Genomic DNA, 16326 nt, shown 5'->3' with positions numbered 1-16326 from the left:
CCATCATCCTAGTTTAGCCAAATCACCAAAAGTGTAAATATGACATTCATTTTAATTACATTTAAATTTGGATTAGCAGATATAATAGGTTTGTATCCTAAGTTTCTATAAGGCTGCACGGCTCACCCCTTTCTGTCCCCGAGTTTACAAAGAGTGATATAAGGTCATACGATCGCTACCAGACCAAATATTTGCCTATTCCCACTGAGCTGCTGGATCATAAAACAATGGTAGTACATCCTGCAGAGGTGTACGGGCCTCATAAAGATGAGCACCCCTATCGGCAGCACACTGTTGTTAGGGTCGCGTCGCATAGCAACCACCATATTTATCTATCATCACCTGGCCCCATTGCTCACCTGGCTTACCTTGGCTTTTGGGAGTTGGAGGCACTTGTGGGTTGCCCTGCTGACTACTATTGCAGGCCAGTGTCACCCCAATTAATGTCCTATCGATCCCTATCAACTGCCACTTGTTTGCAGTGGTCCTACAGGTGGTTTAACATGTGCATTTCACCAAGTACACTTGCATGATAGATTGGTACCCCCTGCAGGGTACCCCTAATTGTAGCAAGGTGGTATTATCCAGCTAGCTGTCCCAACAGGGTTATAGGAACCAAAAGGAAGGGTGTGATCAGATTTTAATATATGCCACTTTTCTTTAGCAATGTCCCCAATTTATTTATTCTTATTATTAAATGTGGTAATAAAAATCTCTCTTTTGGGGTTATTTGTTCTAGTGTCTTTATTTTTGTTACTGGAGAGTAGATCTCTCTGTGTGAATTGAAGCGCTCTCTCGCCTTGTTTGTCCAATAGTTGTTGTGTGTAACCTCTGAAACAACAAATAAACTTTATATATATATATATATATATATATATATATATATATATATATATATATATATATATATATATATATCAGAAATAATTGCCCAGCCAATATATTAAACAATTCCCAATTAATAATACATAGAGACTGTATTTATTTACACAAGCTTAACTGCATTGTATAGTAAAGATCATGAATGTTTCAGAGGATACGTTTATCCATATTATTCAAATTACCTTGTTAAATAAGTGAACCGTATCCGCTGTATTTTCTGGGATAAAATCTTTCTACTAGTACAGGATCCGTTATCTGGAAATTGTTATCCAGTAAGCTTCGAATTACGGGAAGGCAATCTATCATAGACTTTTAAACAAATAAATCAAATTTTTAATAATAATTTTCTTTTTCTCTGTAATAATAAAATGGTACCTTTATACTTGATCCCAACTAAAATATAATTAATCCTTATTGGAAGCAAAACAATCTTTGTAGTGTATTTTTGAAGTATGGACATCCAAATTATGGAAAGACCCCTTATCTGGAAAACCCCAGCCCCCCCAAGCAATCTGGATAACAGGTACCAAATCTGTAATGTATTTTTATTGGGTGATCTTTATAAACAAGGCTGGTAATAGAGTTTTAAGAGTAAATTATAGGCAAATTAAGTATCTTACCTGTAGACAACATTCTAAAACATTTGTTAGCTGAAATTTTCTAATTTTCCTTTGAAAGTTGTTGAAAGTATAATGGCAGTGGAAGGTTTGTGAGCACAGAAACATTATCTTGTGAAAGGAATTAATAATTTAATTTAATTGCCCATTCTTCTGTATCTTAGAACAGTATTAAGATCCCATCCCTTCATTTTGTGGAATTGTCTCCTAATTTGCTAGGCAGCAATTAAGAGAAACTATAGTAACTAAACACAGTTAAGTTGGCCTTCTGTGCTTATTAATGGCTCCCATGCTAGTTGCATAAAAAAACTTTAGTATGCTTCTTATATTATAATATATATATATATATATATATATATATGTATACTGTATATTGCACTGGGCTATCACTCATAAAAAAAAAACATTTTGCAATTTCTAGAGCAGATTAATAGCAGATGAAGACATTTTCTGTCTTTTCTTTTTATAGATTGTAAAAGCATTATACTTCCTTGTAGTCATGTGCAACATCAGCCTCCTTAAGAGTGTTATGAATATTTTTAGAACACAATAAGATTCCAAGTAAAAATGATCAAATAGTCTTAGGACAGCAAATGTTTGCATCGAGCAAGGGAACAAAGGTGGGGAGGTCTTAGTGGATTTAAGTAAATCGATGGGTATGATAAGGTTTCATGTCTTTATTGGAGGCATACAGGAAGCACGGGCTAATAAAAGTAGTGAAATTATAGAACATACAACATCAATGACATTTGTGTAATTAAAGCACGTAAGCCCTTTTAATAAAAAAATGTTCCTCAGGATATATAGCAAAATCAACAATTCTCAGCAATACCTTTGTGTTTTTATACACCAGGTATGGAGTCCTCTGGGTCCAAAGAAAAGACCATCTTTACTAACCTGGCTGATCCATTCCCCTCCCTAATGTACAGGTCTGTTATGCAGCTTGTAGTATTAGCTCTGCTTACCTGCTGCCACTTACATCATTTGCTGTTATGCTTTGTTCGGGTAAATACTAGGCTTAAGCTATGCTATACAAGCCCTGATTTGGTCAGGATTTTGGCCATACAATTTTAATAGCTTTGTGCCATACCAATGGATGTTCACATTGCACATGTAGGCTTGTGTATGTTGCCTTTATGTAAAGAGACAAATCACAGCATCTCTTGAATGTAGAAGCACACTTTTTAGAAATGATCCGGCATTTATATACAGTATTGAGCAAAAAAAAAAAAAAAAGAAAACGTATAAAAGGTTGAATGGATTGAATCCATGAACTGCTTCCTCTTAAAGGACTTGTAAAGCCTACATTTTCCTACCATGTATATAAGTTGGGCATATCTTTCCCACCCAAGCCACATCATTTGTACTGCATATACCCCCTCCATTTGCCAGCGTGATCATATTTTCTTAAAACAAATAGCAGCTTTCACCTGGCGCATCTCTCAATGTCAGTAACATTGACATCTGCAAACAAGACATGTATGCTGTAAAGTTCATGCAATGCAGAATGCAGGTTTACACAGGCACAACATACTTTGATAAAAAGTTCTGCTTGGGTTGAGCACTGTAATGGTTAAGCTGAGCTCAGGAGAGGTGGTTAGGAGAAAAAAATAGGATCAGACAGCTAAAGTTTCTATGGGAATCAGCAATGCATTCTCTTCATTTGCTGTTAGACTGGTAGGTGTGTTTAGTAATCTGAGCTGAGAAGAACCAAGCATGCTCAAAAGTCAACAACCAAAGTAAATTCCAGGTGGAGGGTACTGAGTGGGTTAGTAGAGGAGAAGGATTTCTAAGTGATTTAATAACCAGCGTGGCAGTTATCTAAAGATTTCAAAGAGGCTGTTCACTGATTACATTTTTGTGGAGGGGGTTTACATGTCGTTTAACCTGAATTTGTCAACTTTTAACCACAAACTGCCGTACTAAGTGAAGTTTGGGGACTATTACCAACACCAGGCCACACTGTCTAGTATTTTAATGGAAAGGGCTGGCACCCATGTATTTCAAAACCTTGGATGGTATTTCACCTTTGAACACCCGTAAAATAAAAGCTATGGCTTATGCAGGTAAAGGACAAGTTGGGCTGCTTTAAAGAGATTGATTACCTTCCAAACACTTTTTTCAGTTCAGTTGGTTTTGGATAGTACATTGGAAATAAATACTTCGTTCAGTTGCTTTTTATTTTGTATTTTTATCATTTTTCTAATACAGTATTGAAGTTTAAACTTTCTCTTTTCCCCTTCTCATGTCTGCTCTGAGAAGGGGGTCGCTGACTCTTTAAACTGGTTTTTATTGATACATTTAGTTGATACATTTTTTTTATTTTTGGCTCTTCTGAGCAAAATCCATGAGTTTCATTAAAGGCACCTGTTAGTTTATTTTTGTTTTTTATGTTGTTTGTTTTAAAAATGCAAAATAACCTTTACAAAAAAAAAGGAGTCATGTAAGTGTCAAGCCTGTTGGTTTGCTTTATTTATGTTTTTTGCTGTTTATTTTAAAAATGCAAAATAAAAACCTTTAAAAAAAAAAAAAAAAAGGCACCTGTTAGACGTGATACAATGCTGCTGAGAAATGTAATTTTAGAAAATGTAGAAATGTATTTTAGAAAAACATTAATAAAAAATTGAATGCAATTTAAAAAGTATATTTCTGGTGTATTCTCTGAAATCGGCTAAACTGAAAAAGTGTTTGGAACATGAACAACCCATTAAAATTGATACTGTAGCACTCCTTCATATGATAGGAACGTGTCAGTATCCGCAGTAAAGGATGGAACCCATGATTAGAATTAAAAGAAAATTCTCCTGATCCCCCCCCCCCAGCAGAGTACTAATTTAAAAGTCCAAATGTTTTGCAGTTAGAACTGACACTTTACTGACTGTTACATGAACGTGTCTGTCTCACATCAAACCATTTTGCAGTTAGACACAGAAACATCTTTGTCTGTCATGGCTGTTCACAGACATCTTTATTCAGTCAACGCCCAACCTGACAATTTTTCCTGTTAAAATGACGTGTTGGATGCAGGGTTGGATTGACCTACCAGTATTAGTTTTGGTACAAATCAAATAGAAATATTCATATTCAAATTTGTGTACTGTAATCAAAGTAGCATCTGTGAACAAAAATATGTCATTATTTACACATTTGAACAATGGAAATCTACACAGTGCAATTTTAGACCATGCTCATGTATCAGAGCAACTGTTTCTGAAATGACAGAAATCCTTACTTAAGCAATTATAAATAATACATGGAATCTAATTTACGTTTGGGATCCACATATACTTTCTGGCCCATGTCTATAGTGGGTTTGTCCTACTTTTCCTTTCCCAAAAGAACCGTGGGATGGAGGTGACAAATAACAGCTGCTCATTGGCCACTCCCAAGATGCAGATTTCTCATCATCCTTTAGTGTAAAGTTCTTTGTGCCACCGGTATTTCTGAACAGCCTGGAAATTCAGCAAACGATTCGAATGCCTGGCTTTTTCTAGCAAGGTTTTATAGGAAGGTTTAGTTGGAGAGTTGAAAACCAATAAAGGAACAGTAACCCCAAAAAACTAGTGTTTGAAAGGCATGCCAAGATAATGAATTGTTGTCCTGCACTGGTAAAACTGGTGTGTTTGCTTCAGAAACACTACTATAGTTTATATAAACAAGCTACTGTGTAGCCATGGGGGCAGCCATTCAAGCACAGGACACTCAGTCGATAACAGATAAGTTCTGAAGAATCCTTTTGTATGCTACAGATCTTATCTGTTTTCTGCTGCCCCCATGGCTACACAGCAGCGTTTTTATATAAACTATTGTAGAGTTTCTGAATCAAACACACCAGTTTTAGGGTAAGTCCACACTGGGCGTTTTGGGGAGATTTGGTCACCTGTCAACTAATTGCCTCGTCTTTGCGGTGACCAATCTGCCCAAACGCCTTTCCTGACTCTGCACCGGCTTAAAATGAAAAAAACACCGGCGCTAATCGTTTGGGGAGATTGGTCGCCTATTTTGGATAGCTCAATTCTTTAACATTTAAATGTACAGTCATATGCATAATAATTTACTCAATTTTCAACAAAAAAGATAACAGTGGTATGTCTTTCATTTCCCAAGAACATCTGAGTACTGTTTCTGAACATAGATTTTTAGTGAAGCAGTATTCAGTTGTATGAAATTAAATCAAATGTCAAAAACGGGCTGTGCAAAAATTTGGGTACCCTTGTTAATTTGCTAATTTGAATGAATGTAACTGCTCAATACTGATTACTGGCAACACCAAATTTGTTGGGTTAGCTTGTTAAGCCTTGAACTGCATAGGCAGGTGTGCCCAATAATGAGAAAAGGTATTTAAAGGAATAGTTCAGTGTGAAAATAAAAACTGTGTAAATAGATAGGCTGTGCAAAATAAAAAATGTTTCTAATATAGTTAGTTAGCCAAAAATGTAATGTATAAAGGCTGGAGTGAACAGATGTCTAATAAAACAGCCAGAATCCAACTTCCTGCTTTTCAGCTCTATAACTCTGAGTTAGTCAGCGACTTGAAGGGGGGCCACATGGTACATTTCTGTTCAGTGAGTTTGTAATTGATCCTCAGCATTCAGCTCAGATTCAAAAGCAACAGATATGACCCATGTGGCTCCCCCTCAAGTCTCTGATTGGTTACTGCCTGGTAGCCATGGTAACCAGTCAGTGTAAACCAAGAGAGCTGAAAAGCAGGAAGTCTGACTGACTGACTTGTTATACATCAAATCACTCCAGCCTTTATACATTACATTTTTGGCTAACTAACTATATTAGAAACATGTTTTATTTTGCACAACCTATCTATTTACCCAGTTTTTATTTTTACACTGAACAATTCCTTTAAGCTGCAGATGGTGTATCTGTACATCGGTCTACAATTTAGCCCAATTTGCACAAAGATCATCTGCAAGGCATGGTGATGAGAAAAAAGCCCTTTCTGCCACATATAGAGTCACTTGTAGTCATTTTGAAACAAAGTGCTTTGGACTGATTTTAAATTCCTGCCTTTGAGGTGAGTTTAGGTTGCATAAAAAACAGGTTTACTGCCAAACAGAGCAGTTGTCAGTTCTGCTGAAAGCACAATTGCTGTGCACATAGTGTAACAACACGTTATACTCCATTCTGAGAGCACAAAGAGTTGCACTTCTGGGTGGGACTGTCCACCCAAAATATACAGAAATTGTAAAGTTTGGTGATACCATTTATGGGCTAACTGAATAAGTAACAATTGCAAGCTATAACCCAAAATATAAAAATGATTGTTTTTTTTTGGAGTACACACACCATTGAAGCATTGTGTCAGTCAGTGCTTCACTATCCAAGACTTAATTTCCCACAGTGCTTTGTATGTTCTGTGATTCCTGAAATTGAAAAGTGGGAGAGTTAAAGAAGCATTGCAAGGCTTTGTTGGGACTGGAGTCTTGGCTGGTGGAAAGCTGATTTTTTTTTAATATCCTACATGCCTTACAAGTTTATTCACAGAGCTTCTGCTACATTTTTGTATAGTAAGAGCCAACGTTACAGAGAATAGTTACATACAGTAGTTAGTTACATAGTTAAATCGGGTTGAAAAAAGACGAAGTCCCTCAAGTTCAACCCCTCCAAATGAAAACCCAGCATCCATACACACACCCATCCCTACTTTTAATTAAATTCTATATACCCATACCTATACTAACTATAGAGCTTAGTATCACAATAGCCTTTGATATTATGTCTGTCCAAGAAATCATCCAAGCCATTCTTAAAGGCATTAACTGAATCAGCCATCACAACATCACCCGGCAGTGCATTCCACAACCTCACTGTCCTGACTGTGAAGAACCCCCTACGTTGTTTCAAATGAAAGTTCTTTTCTTCTAGTCTAAAGGGGTGGCCTCTGGTACGTGATCCTCTTTATGGGTAAAAAGGTCCCCTGCTATTTGTCTATAATGTCCTCTAATGTACTTGTAAAGTACAGAAAGGGACTCCTAGAAATTGCTTTCATTAGCCATTACATTTTGTAAAATCACTGCAAATTTGTATTGCATGTATATTACAAAGTTGCTTAAAATTACATTTCTTTGATTATGTATGTTTTGGTTAACATGTAATACAGATTACAACCCTCTAAATTTCTTTTAACAGTTTATGGTACACATCAATTTACCTGCCATTTTGAGAGCTTGTTTGATAGCTTGTTACAAGAATGCCTGACGGACTCTATGAATGTGCCTTGCGCAAATAGAATCTGTATTCTATAATGTACTATGAAATACAGCTCTGTAATAATATCACTTTAATGTATGAAAGGACCATTGCATTAGCTATGTGTATTTATGGATGGTTTGTTAAGCAAATAGGCTGTGCATATCTTGAAAATATTCTACTGCTTTGAAAATAGTTGTCATAATAATCCCATCATATTAAATAAGAGTACTGTATTATGCCGACCATTACTGTACTGAAACCTAGGGTTTTGAAAGAGTAAATAGAAGTTCTTTTTATAAGAAAATATCTATGAAAATGTATCCCAGAAAGAAAAACTTTGATTGTATGTACTACAGTCCATCCCTGTGACTTGTATAAGGTGCTGTGCTCACATACAAACCAAGGGTTCTCGTATCTGTTTTCATAAGCCAATGAATGGACAGAGGTATTTATTTTACTACCACGCTTCTTTCTATTATAGGGAACGTCAAACCAACAAATCATTTTTTGCCTAATAAAAGTAAAAGTTATTCTAAGCAACTTTGGAATATGCATTCCTTTCAACTTTTCTATGGGTAAAGTAATTTATATATGTTATGTTATTAAAAGCAGTGTTTGCCTGTTCCTTTCTATTCTCCACCATGGTGGATGAGATTGAGAATGTTGATTTAACATAAGACAAGTCAAGACTTTTGCAATAATGTTTGAAAAGTAACAACCAGGAGTTAAGCAATCATTTTCACAAATAACTTTAAAAGTAGGGATGCACCGAATCCAGGATTCGGTTCGGGATTCGGCCAGGATTCTGCCTTTTTCAGCAGGATTCGAATTCGGCCGAATTCATCTGTCTGGCCAAACCAAATCCTAATTTGCATATGCAAATTAGGGGTGGGGAGGGAACTCGTATGACTTTTTGTCACAAAACAAGGGAGTAAAAACTGTTTTCCCCTTCCCACCCCTAATTTGCATATGCAAATTAGGATTCGGTTCAGTATTCAGCCGAATCCTTTGCAAAGGATTCGTGGGTTCGGCCGAATCCAATATGGTGGATTCGGCGCATCCCTATTTAAAAGCACTGACTTTTTCTAATTAATGTGTTAATAATTAATTAATGTGTTAATTAATTTTCTAATTAATGTGAAAGTTGCTTAGAATTATGTTTTCTTTTATTAGGCAAATTTGTATCTTGGGTTTGACTTGCCCTTTAAACATATTGGAATGTAAATGATCTCCTGGGTAAAGGGGTTGTCCACCCAATCATTGACAAAAATGTTTTGCATAATAAAAGAAAATTATCTAAAAAAATAAGCCCCAGTGGGATTCATTTATCAACACTGGGCAAATTTCCCCTTAGGCAGTTTCCTATAGCAACCAATCAGTGACTAGCTTTTTAAAGCCAGCTGCAAATAGAACATTGAATGCAGCAATTTGATTGGTTGCCATGGGTTACTACTGCCCATGGGCAAATTTGCCCAGTGTTAATAAATGACCCCCAGGTGTCTTTTATTTAGGAGTGATTGTTTGAGACTATCTAGCTGGCGTTTCACAGAACTGTTTTATAGAGAATTCTGTGGTTGGGTTGCAGTGCATTAGTTCTAAATTTTCAGCTATGAAACAAGAAACTACATGTCTGATGAAAATGGAGAACTTTAAGGTCACTTAACAACAAAGATAAATAAGAAATAGTATCCAAAGGGAACAGGGATCGCTAAGTAGGCAGGGGAATTTATGGTAATGGTACATGGGGAAATTTGGAGAGTTTTGTCATCTACTGATTCATCTCTTTGAGAGAGGGGAAAAAAAGGATTAAATGAAGATGTGATATATGTGTGCACACAGATACTGTATAAGCTCTAAAGAAACAGTGATGGAAGAACATGAATTGAATTGGATAATTGATATTTTTATAATATGCGGTTTTCCCCCCTCTAGATTCTGTATATGACCTTCTCCCAAAGGAGCTGCAGTTTCCCTGCTCACGAGAAATATCTGTCGCCCCAATGAGTCAGACAAGCGGAGGTGAGGCCGGCTCACCTCCTCCAGCTGTTATTGCTGCTGGTAAGCACATTACTGGAATTAGTTTTGCATAGACAAAGTGTTTTTATTTTCTCGCTACTGGTGAAATGAACAGTGCTGTCAAAGATCCGGCACATACTTTGAAAATTCGAGAACATTATAGGGAACATGGTGTGAATATTTCCCGGTACCATAAAAATCGACCCTATTTATTCAATAAACTAATTTTTAAGCAGCAAGGGATTCCTCTGTAGTGGAAACTGTGTATTCATCATTTGTTTATCATTTATTCATCTGCAAATGCTAATCCACGTTTGCAGCAAAGAAAATCAGTTCATGATCACACTTGACACTTAGAAAAGATTAAAGCATACTGTGACCTATTTAGAAACCAGTCACTGTAAGCACTGTTGCAGCTTTGTGTTCAGCGTTACTTTTGCACTTTTTGGGGATTTTATTTCTAGAGCACAGCCAGTAAATTGCTTATTTTCATAGGTTTCAGAGTTGATAGATGTGGCATTCTTTCTGGTGTTATATAAGAAGGGAGTCTACTTGCTCCCATGTGGTTTGGCCAAAAACATCTGTACTCCGTAGACACTTCTGCTCAGCGCTGGCAACAGTATTTAAAGTCACATACCAGAAAGTCAGAAATAGTGGCAAACACTACATAACATTAATCAGCCATTGAGCTACTACTTTGTGAACCCTGCCCATGCCCTTCTTGCTGATTTGTCGGAATCCTTATAATAAAATACTTTGCAGCACTGCTCATTTTACTGTTGCCACCAGTAGTTCTCTCTAGGTCTGTGGACTTACTGTGTTATTCCTGAATGGTACTTCATAGCACTACATGGGTTTTTCTAAAAAAATATATTGTATAATTAAACAAATGAGTACAGAGTAATTTCACTGTATGTCCACGTAACGTGTTTTCCGAATTGCTTGCTAACTTTAATACAATTAGTCTAATTCATTACATGGAATAAATAAATAAGACTGTTGCCTCATTTTTAATGAAACCAAGAACAGCATTCTAAAAGTATATTTATTAATATATATATTGACCCAGGCTCATGAGTGTAAGTAAAAAAAAATTATAAAAGTACATCATGTTTAGTAATTTAATGTACCAACTGTAGTAACTCTAGTTAGGAGTTGACATTTGGGTTCTTGAAATAGGAAGTGACTTATTCTGTTATCAAACCCAGTTTTGTCTTAATGACAGTTACTCATTTAAAGGGATACAAAGTTGAGAAAATCCAGCACACTGTTTTGAATATGTTTCATTTTCCTTCAACCTAAAAACCAAAAACATTTGCATAGCCCACAGTAAAGGCTTGAACCATATAAAACTGGGGTTTGCAGTATACTATATATTTCTACATATCCAGACCCACCACATATTATTCTGGTGTATTTACCTTCAATCCTAAAAACAGGAATTTGTGTCACTTTTTTGTTCTACATTGAAGATACCTACAACATTTCTATTTCTTAGTCATACATGTGACGAATACCTGACTAGAAGGAGAAAGTATTCCTTCTATACACTGTTTCAAATGTGCACCTACAATGTTCCAGGCTGCAGACATCCTGGAAACAACACATGTCATACACATGATTGTTGAAACGGTTCACTGCAGAGGTTCTAAATATTCTCAAATTACTTATATTTAATCATAAATGTGTATTAAAGATTCTAATGAATGAAATCAGTTATTTATACATTAGCAGTTTATACATATGGATACATGTATTATATATATGTATGCACAGATTTATATTGAATAAGTGAAAGATCACTGACCATTGTAGATCTGAAGAACTAGATGATTACTTGACTGCTCAGCCTAATACTGAGTAAAGCACATTTATTATACAATTATTTGCATTTTGGCCCTTTCCCGTGGAAGCCTAAGGGCCACATTTAAATATCATGTTTGTAAAAAAAAAAAACAAAAGTGATATGATGCAAGAACAATTTCCATAGGCCTCTGGAACACAGTAATAAAACATTTATTGCCCTGACGTGATATTATAAAACAAATAGAGAGTAATCTTTTTACACATTTTGAAGCCTACTGGCTCCTGGGAGGCAGCTATAGTCTATTTGCATATATCTTGCTGCTGTAGCTTCTTTTTCACTCTCTTGACAGAGTTATATTTAATATACTGTGTTCTCTGACAGGGACAAGTGTTCTTCTATAAATGCATCCATTAGTCACATGATAATATAATGGCATATATTATATGTCCTCATCGGTTCTCACACTGGGGCTTCAGCTTTATTTACACTGAGGCTTCAGCTTTATTTACACTGAAGTAGTCTATCTTCTATCAGTTACAGTCATTTCTCTCATAGTAAGATGATTTCTACTAAATTACTGACTGGCTGGAATTAAGTAGTTTAATTCCTCAGCGTTATACTGCAGTGAAATCCTTTATCCATCATGCTTTGGAAGCCTAGCTGTGTCATATTAATGTGCTGTACTGTGGTACAGTACAGTTAAGATTTATTCAGGTGTGTAAATGGTTAAACCTGAGGCAACAGTCACCTTCTTACATACAAGATTCCTTAAAAGGCTTATTTAGTAATCTGCCTAACATAAATGTTTGTGCTAAAAGAATGAGTCCACATATGTCAAAGTATAGCTAAATATGCTTTTTTTTTTTTTTTTTTTTTTTTTTTTTTTTTTTAGCAGGGTGATACATTTTTGTTTGGCTTGTACTATGTATGTGAAAACATTTTTCTAAATTTATGTTGACTAACATTAAATTGTCAAAAGATGTTCCATGTGATAATTGGATTGCTTTTTTTTTTAATATTTGCTGGGATGCTAGCTGTTTTCTCTATTAATACAGTTAACTTGCATTCTAGCTCCGCCACTCAGAGGCAGGCATCGTGTGGTGGGTTGTGTGACAGTGTCTGTCTATCAATAGTGAAGACAAATAGTGCCAGAGACACTAAACCCATCCAAACTCACCCAGGGTCTAGGTCGGTCTTGTTTTCAGACTTTTTCCTAAGCCTTTTTTCTCTTTATTTGTTTACTTTCATGTTTTTTTTTTCTTTTGAGATGTAAATCGTGAATTGATAATATTTTATAATTAACTACACTGAAAAACAGACGCTGAAAGACATAGTAACTTGAATTTGGCATGAAGCTTGGAGCTCAGATTTGCAGCCACTTAAATTGCACATCAAGATTAATTTAATCTGTACAGTGACAGTACATATAGACCAGTGATCCCCAACCAGTAGCTTGTGAGCAACATGTTGCCCTCCAAACCCCTTGGCTGTTGCTCCCAGTGGCCTCAAAGCAGGAGCTTATTTTTGAATTCCAGGCTTGGAAGCAAGTTTTGGTTGTATAAAAACCAGGTGTACTGCCAAACAGAGCCTCCTGTAGGCTGCCAGTCCACATAGGGGCTACCAAATGGCCAATCACATCACTTAATTGGCACCCCAAGAACATTTTTCATGCTTGTGTTGCTCCCCAACTAGTTTTTCTTCTGAATGTTGCTCGCTGATTCAAAAGGTTGAGGATCCCTGATATATATATATATATATATATATATATATATATATATATATATATATATATATATATATATATATATATAGAGAGAGAGAGAGAAGGAATGTCTGCAACAGCACACAACCTTTATTCGTAAACAGTATAGGTTTTGAAATGAAGAAATATTGTTAGCTGAATACTATATGGGGTTGCTCATCCTTCCCCTAAGCTTTTACATTTGGATCCTGTTGGTCAGATGTAATACTTAAAGGGGACCCATCACCCAAAAAATTATTCAAAATATCACATTAATCAAGTAAAATGAACTTTAATTACACTATATAAATTATTTGAATCTTGTTTCCTTCAGTCTGGGAATTCATAATTATAGCAAGCAGGCAGGAGCCATTTTGTGGACACTGTTATTAAGACAAGCCTTGCATCATCTCAGAATCTTGTTTGTGCACCAGAATGGGGGACCTGATGTCCATTTCCATGCCCTGGCTACATAATTAAACTGTAAAGAGAACGGGGGAATTTATGGAGAGCAGTGACATCTAGGAAGTGCTGAATGGAAAGTGAAAGTAATTGTCTGCCCAGCCTCTATGCCAGTGGTGTCCAATCTTTTGGCTTCCCTGGGCCACATTGGAAAAAGAAAAATTGTCCGGGGGCCACACATGAAATACACAAACACTTTTGATTTGTGAAAGTAAAGAAAATACACTGAAAAGAACTGCAATACCAGTTGGATAACAAGATGGAGCTATACACTAGAATATTGGACATCTCATACACTAGAATATTGGACATCTGGATATTAAATAGACTTATTATTATATTATTATTATGATGCTTCCTCGGGAACTGAGAGTTTCAAGTTGGGCCACATTCATATCCATCCTGGGCCGCATGTGGCCCTCGGGCCGCAGTTTGGACACCCCTGCTCTATGCCATTGGCATAGAGGAGGGGCAGACAATATTTGATTGACAGCTGAGATTTTTAAATGAGCTTACAACAGCTATGAATGCTTTAATAAAAAATAGAAATTGGATTTCATGTTTAATTTGGAAAGGACTTTTATTACACAGATTTTTGTGTCTGGATGACAGGTCCACTTTAAGAAAGGAGCCTTTAGTTGCCTGTTTCATCATTAAAAAAAAAAAAAAAAAAAGGTTCTTTTACTATTGCTTTCTAACCATATACCATACACCCAAATTAAACTGAATACTTACAAATCTGCAAATAAAAAAGGATATCTGTTCATTTGAAAGGGCAATGTAGATCTAATATATACATTATACATTTGCCATTAAAATTACTGTAAGATGGATATATTTAAAACAGGAATATATTACCCATCATAACTGATTTGTGGCATCTTTATATTGTTAAACTGCTTTACAGAGCACCAGTGATGCACCCTAGATAACACAAGATATATAAATAGAGGTTCTGTCTTCTTACTGTTCATTATGAATATAATCCAGTTTTGCCATAGCCTAGTCTTTGCACACACAGTCGTGTATTGCATGCATTGAGTTCTATTTTCTGTAATTTGCACATAATTATTCTTTTCATTGTTAAAGTGACTGTAGTCTGTGGCATACTAATGTGATAAAAGGAATTTACCAAAAAATTTGACGCAAAGTGGCTGCAAATCTGCTGCAAGATAATACATATATAACTATATATGATTGAGGCGATGTACAGTAAAGCATTTTATTAATGCATGACTAAAAAAAATGAAGCAAACTATACACTAGATATCATTTTCTTTACATGTGAATGCTTTTGAAAGTCACTAAATACTTTGATTTCAGCTGCTACATTTTGCAGAATGCACAACCCTGTGTAAAATGGAACTGATAGCTTTTGATTTTTAATTTGCAGCAATTGCGTTATTTCCCACCTGTCACATAGCTGCACGTGAAAAAAAGTGGCTTTATTCCTTTCTGTGACTCCACACTTGCAGTGTCATCCAATCCACACAGCATATAGATTATATATCCCACATGCATTGTAAGAAGTAATCTAATTAAGGTTTTCTGCGTAGCTCTGCCTTTTACAAAAATCAATCTTAATATATATGCAAATGGAATGTAGAAACCTAGCCCCTCACAAGTCAGTAGTACCCTACATGATATTGCTGCTTTTTCCAATCTAGCAAACCAGAAAAATCAAGTAGTAAGACTGTCTATCTGGCAGGCTAACAATCTGGAAAAGAGAAGAGAGCTTGTTATATGTTTACATTCTCTGCCAGTATTCCTTGAAAGAAATCGTAAGCCATTCACCTTCAGAATTTTCTATGCAATAATGGGTAAAATGCAGTGATTAGATGTTTATGTGGAAATCTGGCAATATCTTGGTCAGTATTGATGCCTGTGTGCCAGGAAAGTTACTTTTCTCTCAATGAACTTCCTATGGGGTGATTCCCAGGATTTCATTGCTATCAACTTTAAGGGAAGACTGCCGCTATAGAACACCAGGTGTGCCACCTTTATGTTCTATATACTTTCCAAAAGTTAGGTTCTGTAGTAGATATACCATTGTAAGGAAAAAAACTTTGATATCTTTAGACAAAAAATTAAATTGGAAAATGTTAAAGGGATACTGGAAAATTTTCTCTCAAAATGCATTAGTTAATATAGTGCTGCTCCAGTGGAATTCTGCACTGAAATTCATTTCTCAAAAGAGTTAACAGATTGTTATATTTAATTTTGAAATCTGACATGGGGCTAGACATATTGTCAGTTTCCCAGCTGCCCGCAAGTCATGTGACTTCTGCTCTGATAAACTTCAGTCACTCTTTACTGCTGTACTGCAAATTGGAGTGATATCGCCCCTCCCTGCCCCCCCCCCCACTGCAGCCTAACAACAGAACAATGAGAAGGTAACCAGATTGCAGCTTCCTACCACAAGATAACAGCTGCCTGGTAGATCTAAGAACAGCACTCAGTAGAAAAATCCAGGTCCCACTGCGACACATTCAGTTGCATTGAGTAGGAGAAACAACAGCCTTCAAGAAAGCAGTTACATCCTAAAGTGCTGGATCTTTCTTAAAGCACATGGCCAAGCAAAATGACCTGAGATG

General features: G+C 36.0%; 1 protein-coding gene across 13 annotated transcripts in view; it reads left to right on the top strand.

The window, feature by feature from the left end:
* Nucleotides 1-16326, top strand: part of nfat5.L (nuclear factor of activated T cells 5 L homeolog) — a 57754-nt gene that overhangs the window by 15487 nt on the left and 25941 nt on the right. For 4 of the 13 annotated variants that reach the window (XM_018257931.2, XM_018257929.2, XM_018257934.2 and 1 more), the window contains exon 2: nucleotides 9639-9764. In XM_018257931.2, the coding sequence (XP_018113420.1) occupies nucleotides 9639-9764 (126 nt within the window). Of the gene's footprint in view, nucleotides 1-1937; nucleotides 2429-9636; nucleotides 9765-12454; nucleotides 12718-16326 lie in introns of those variants that run through there. The other 9 variants (XM_018257942.2, XM_018257940.2, XM_018257937.2 and 6 more) reach the window with 5 other exon arrangements.

This window comes from Xenopus laevis, chromosome 4L (genome assembly GCF_017654675.1).
Source record: "Xenopus laevis strain J_2021 chromosome 4L, Xenopus_laevis_v10.1, whole genome shotgun sequence".
NCBI lineage: Eukaryota > Metazoa > Chordata > Amphibia > Anura > Pipidae > Xenopus > Xenopus laevis.
The sequence above is the reverse complement of the archived record's forward strand: the minus strand, read 5'-3'. Positions and strand labels throughout refer to the sequence as shown.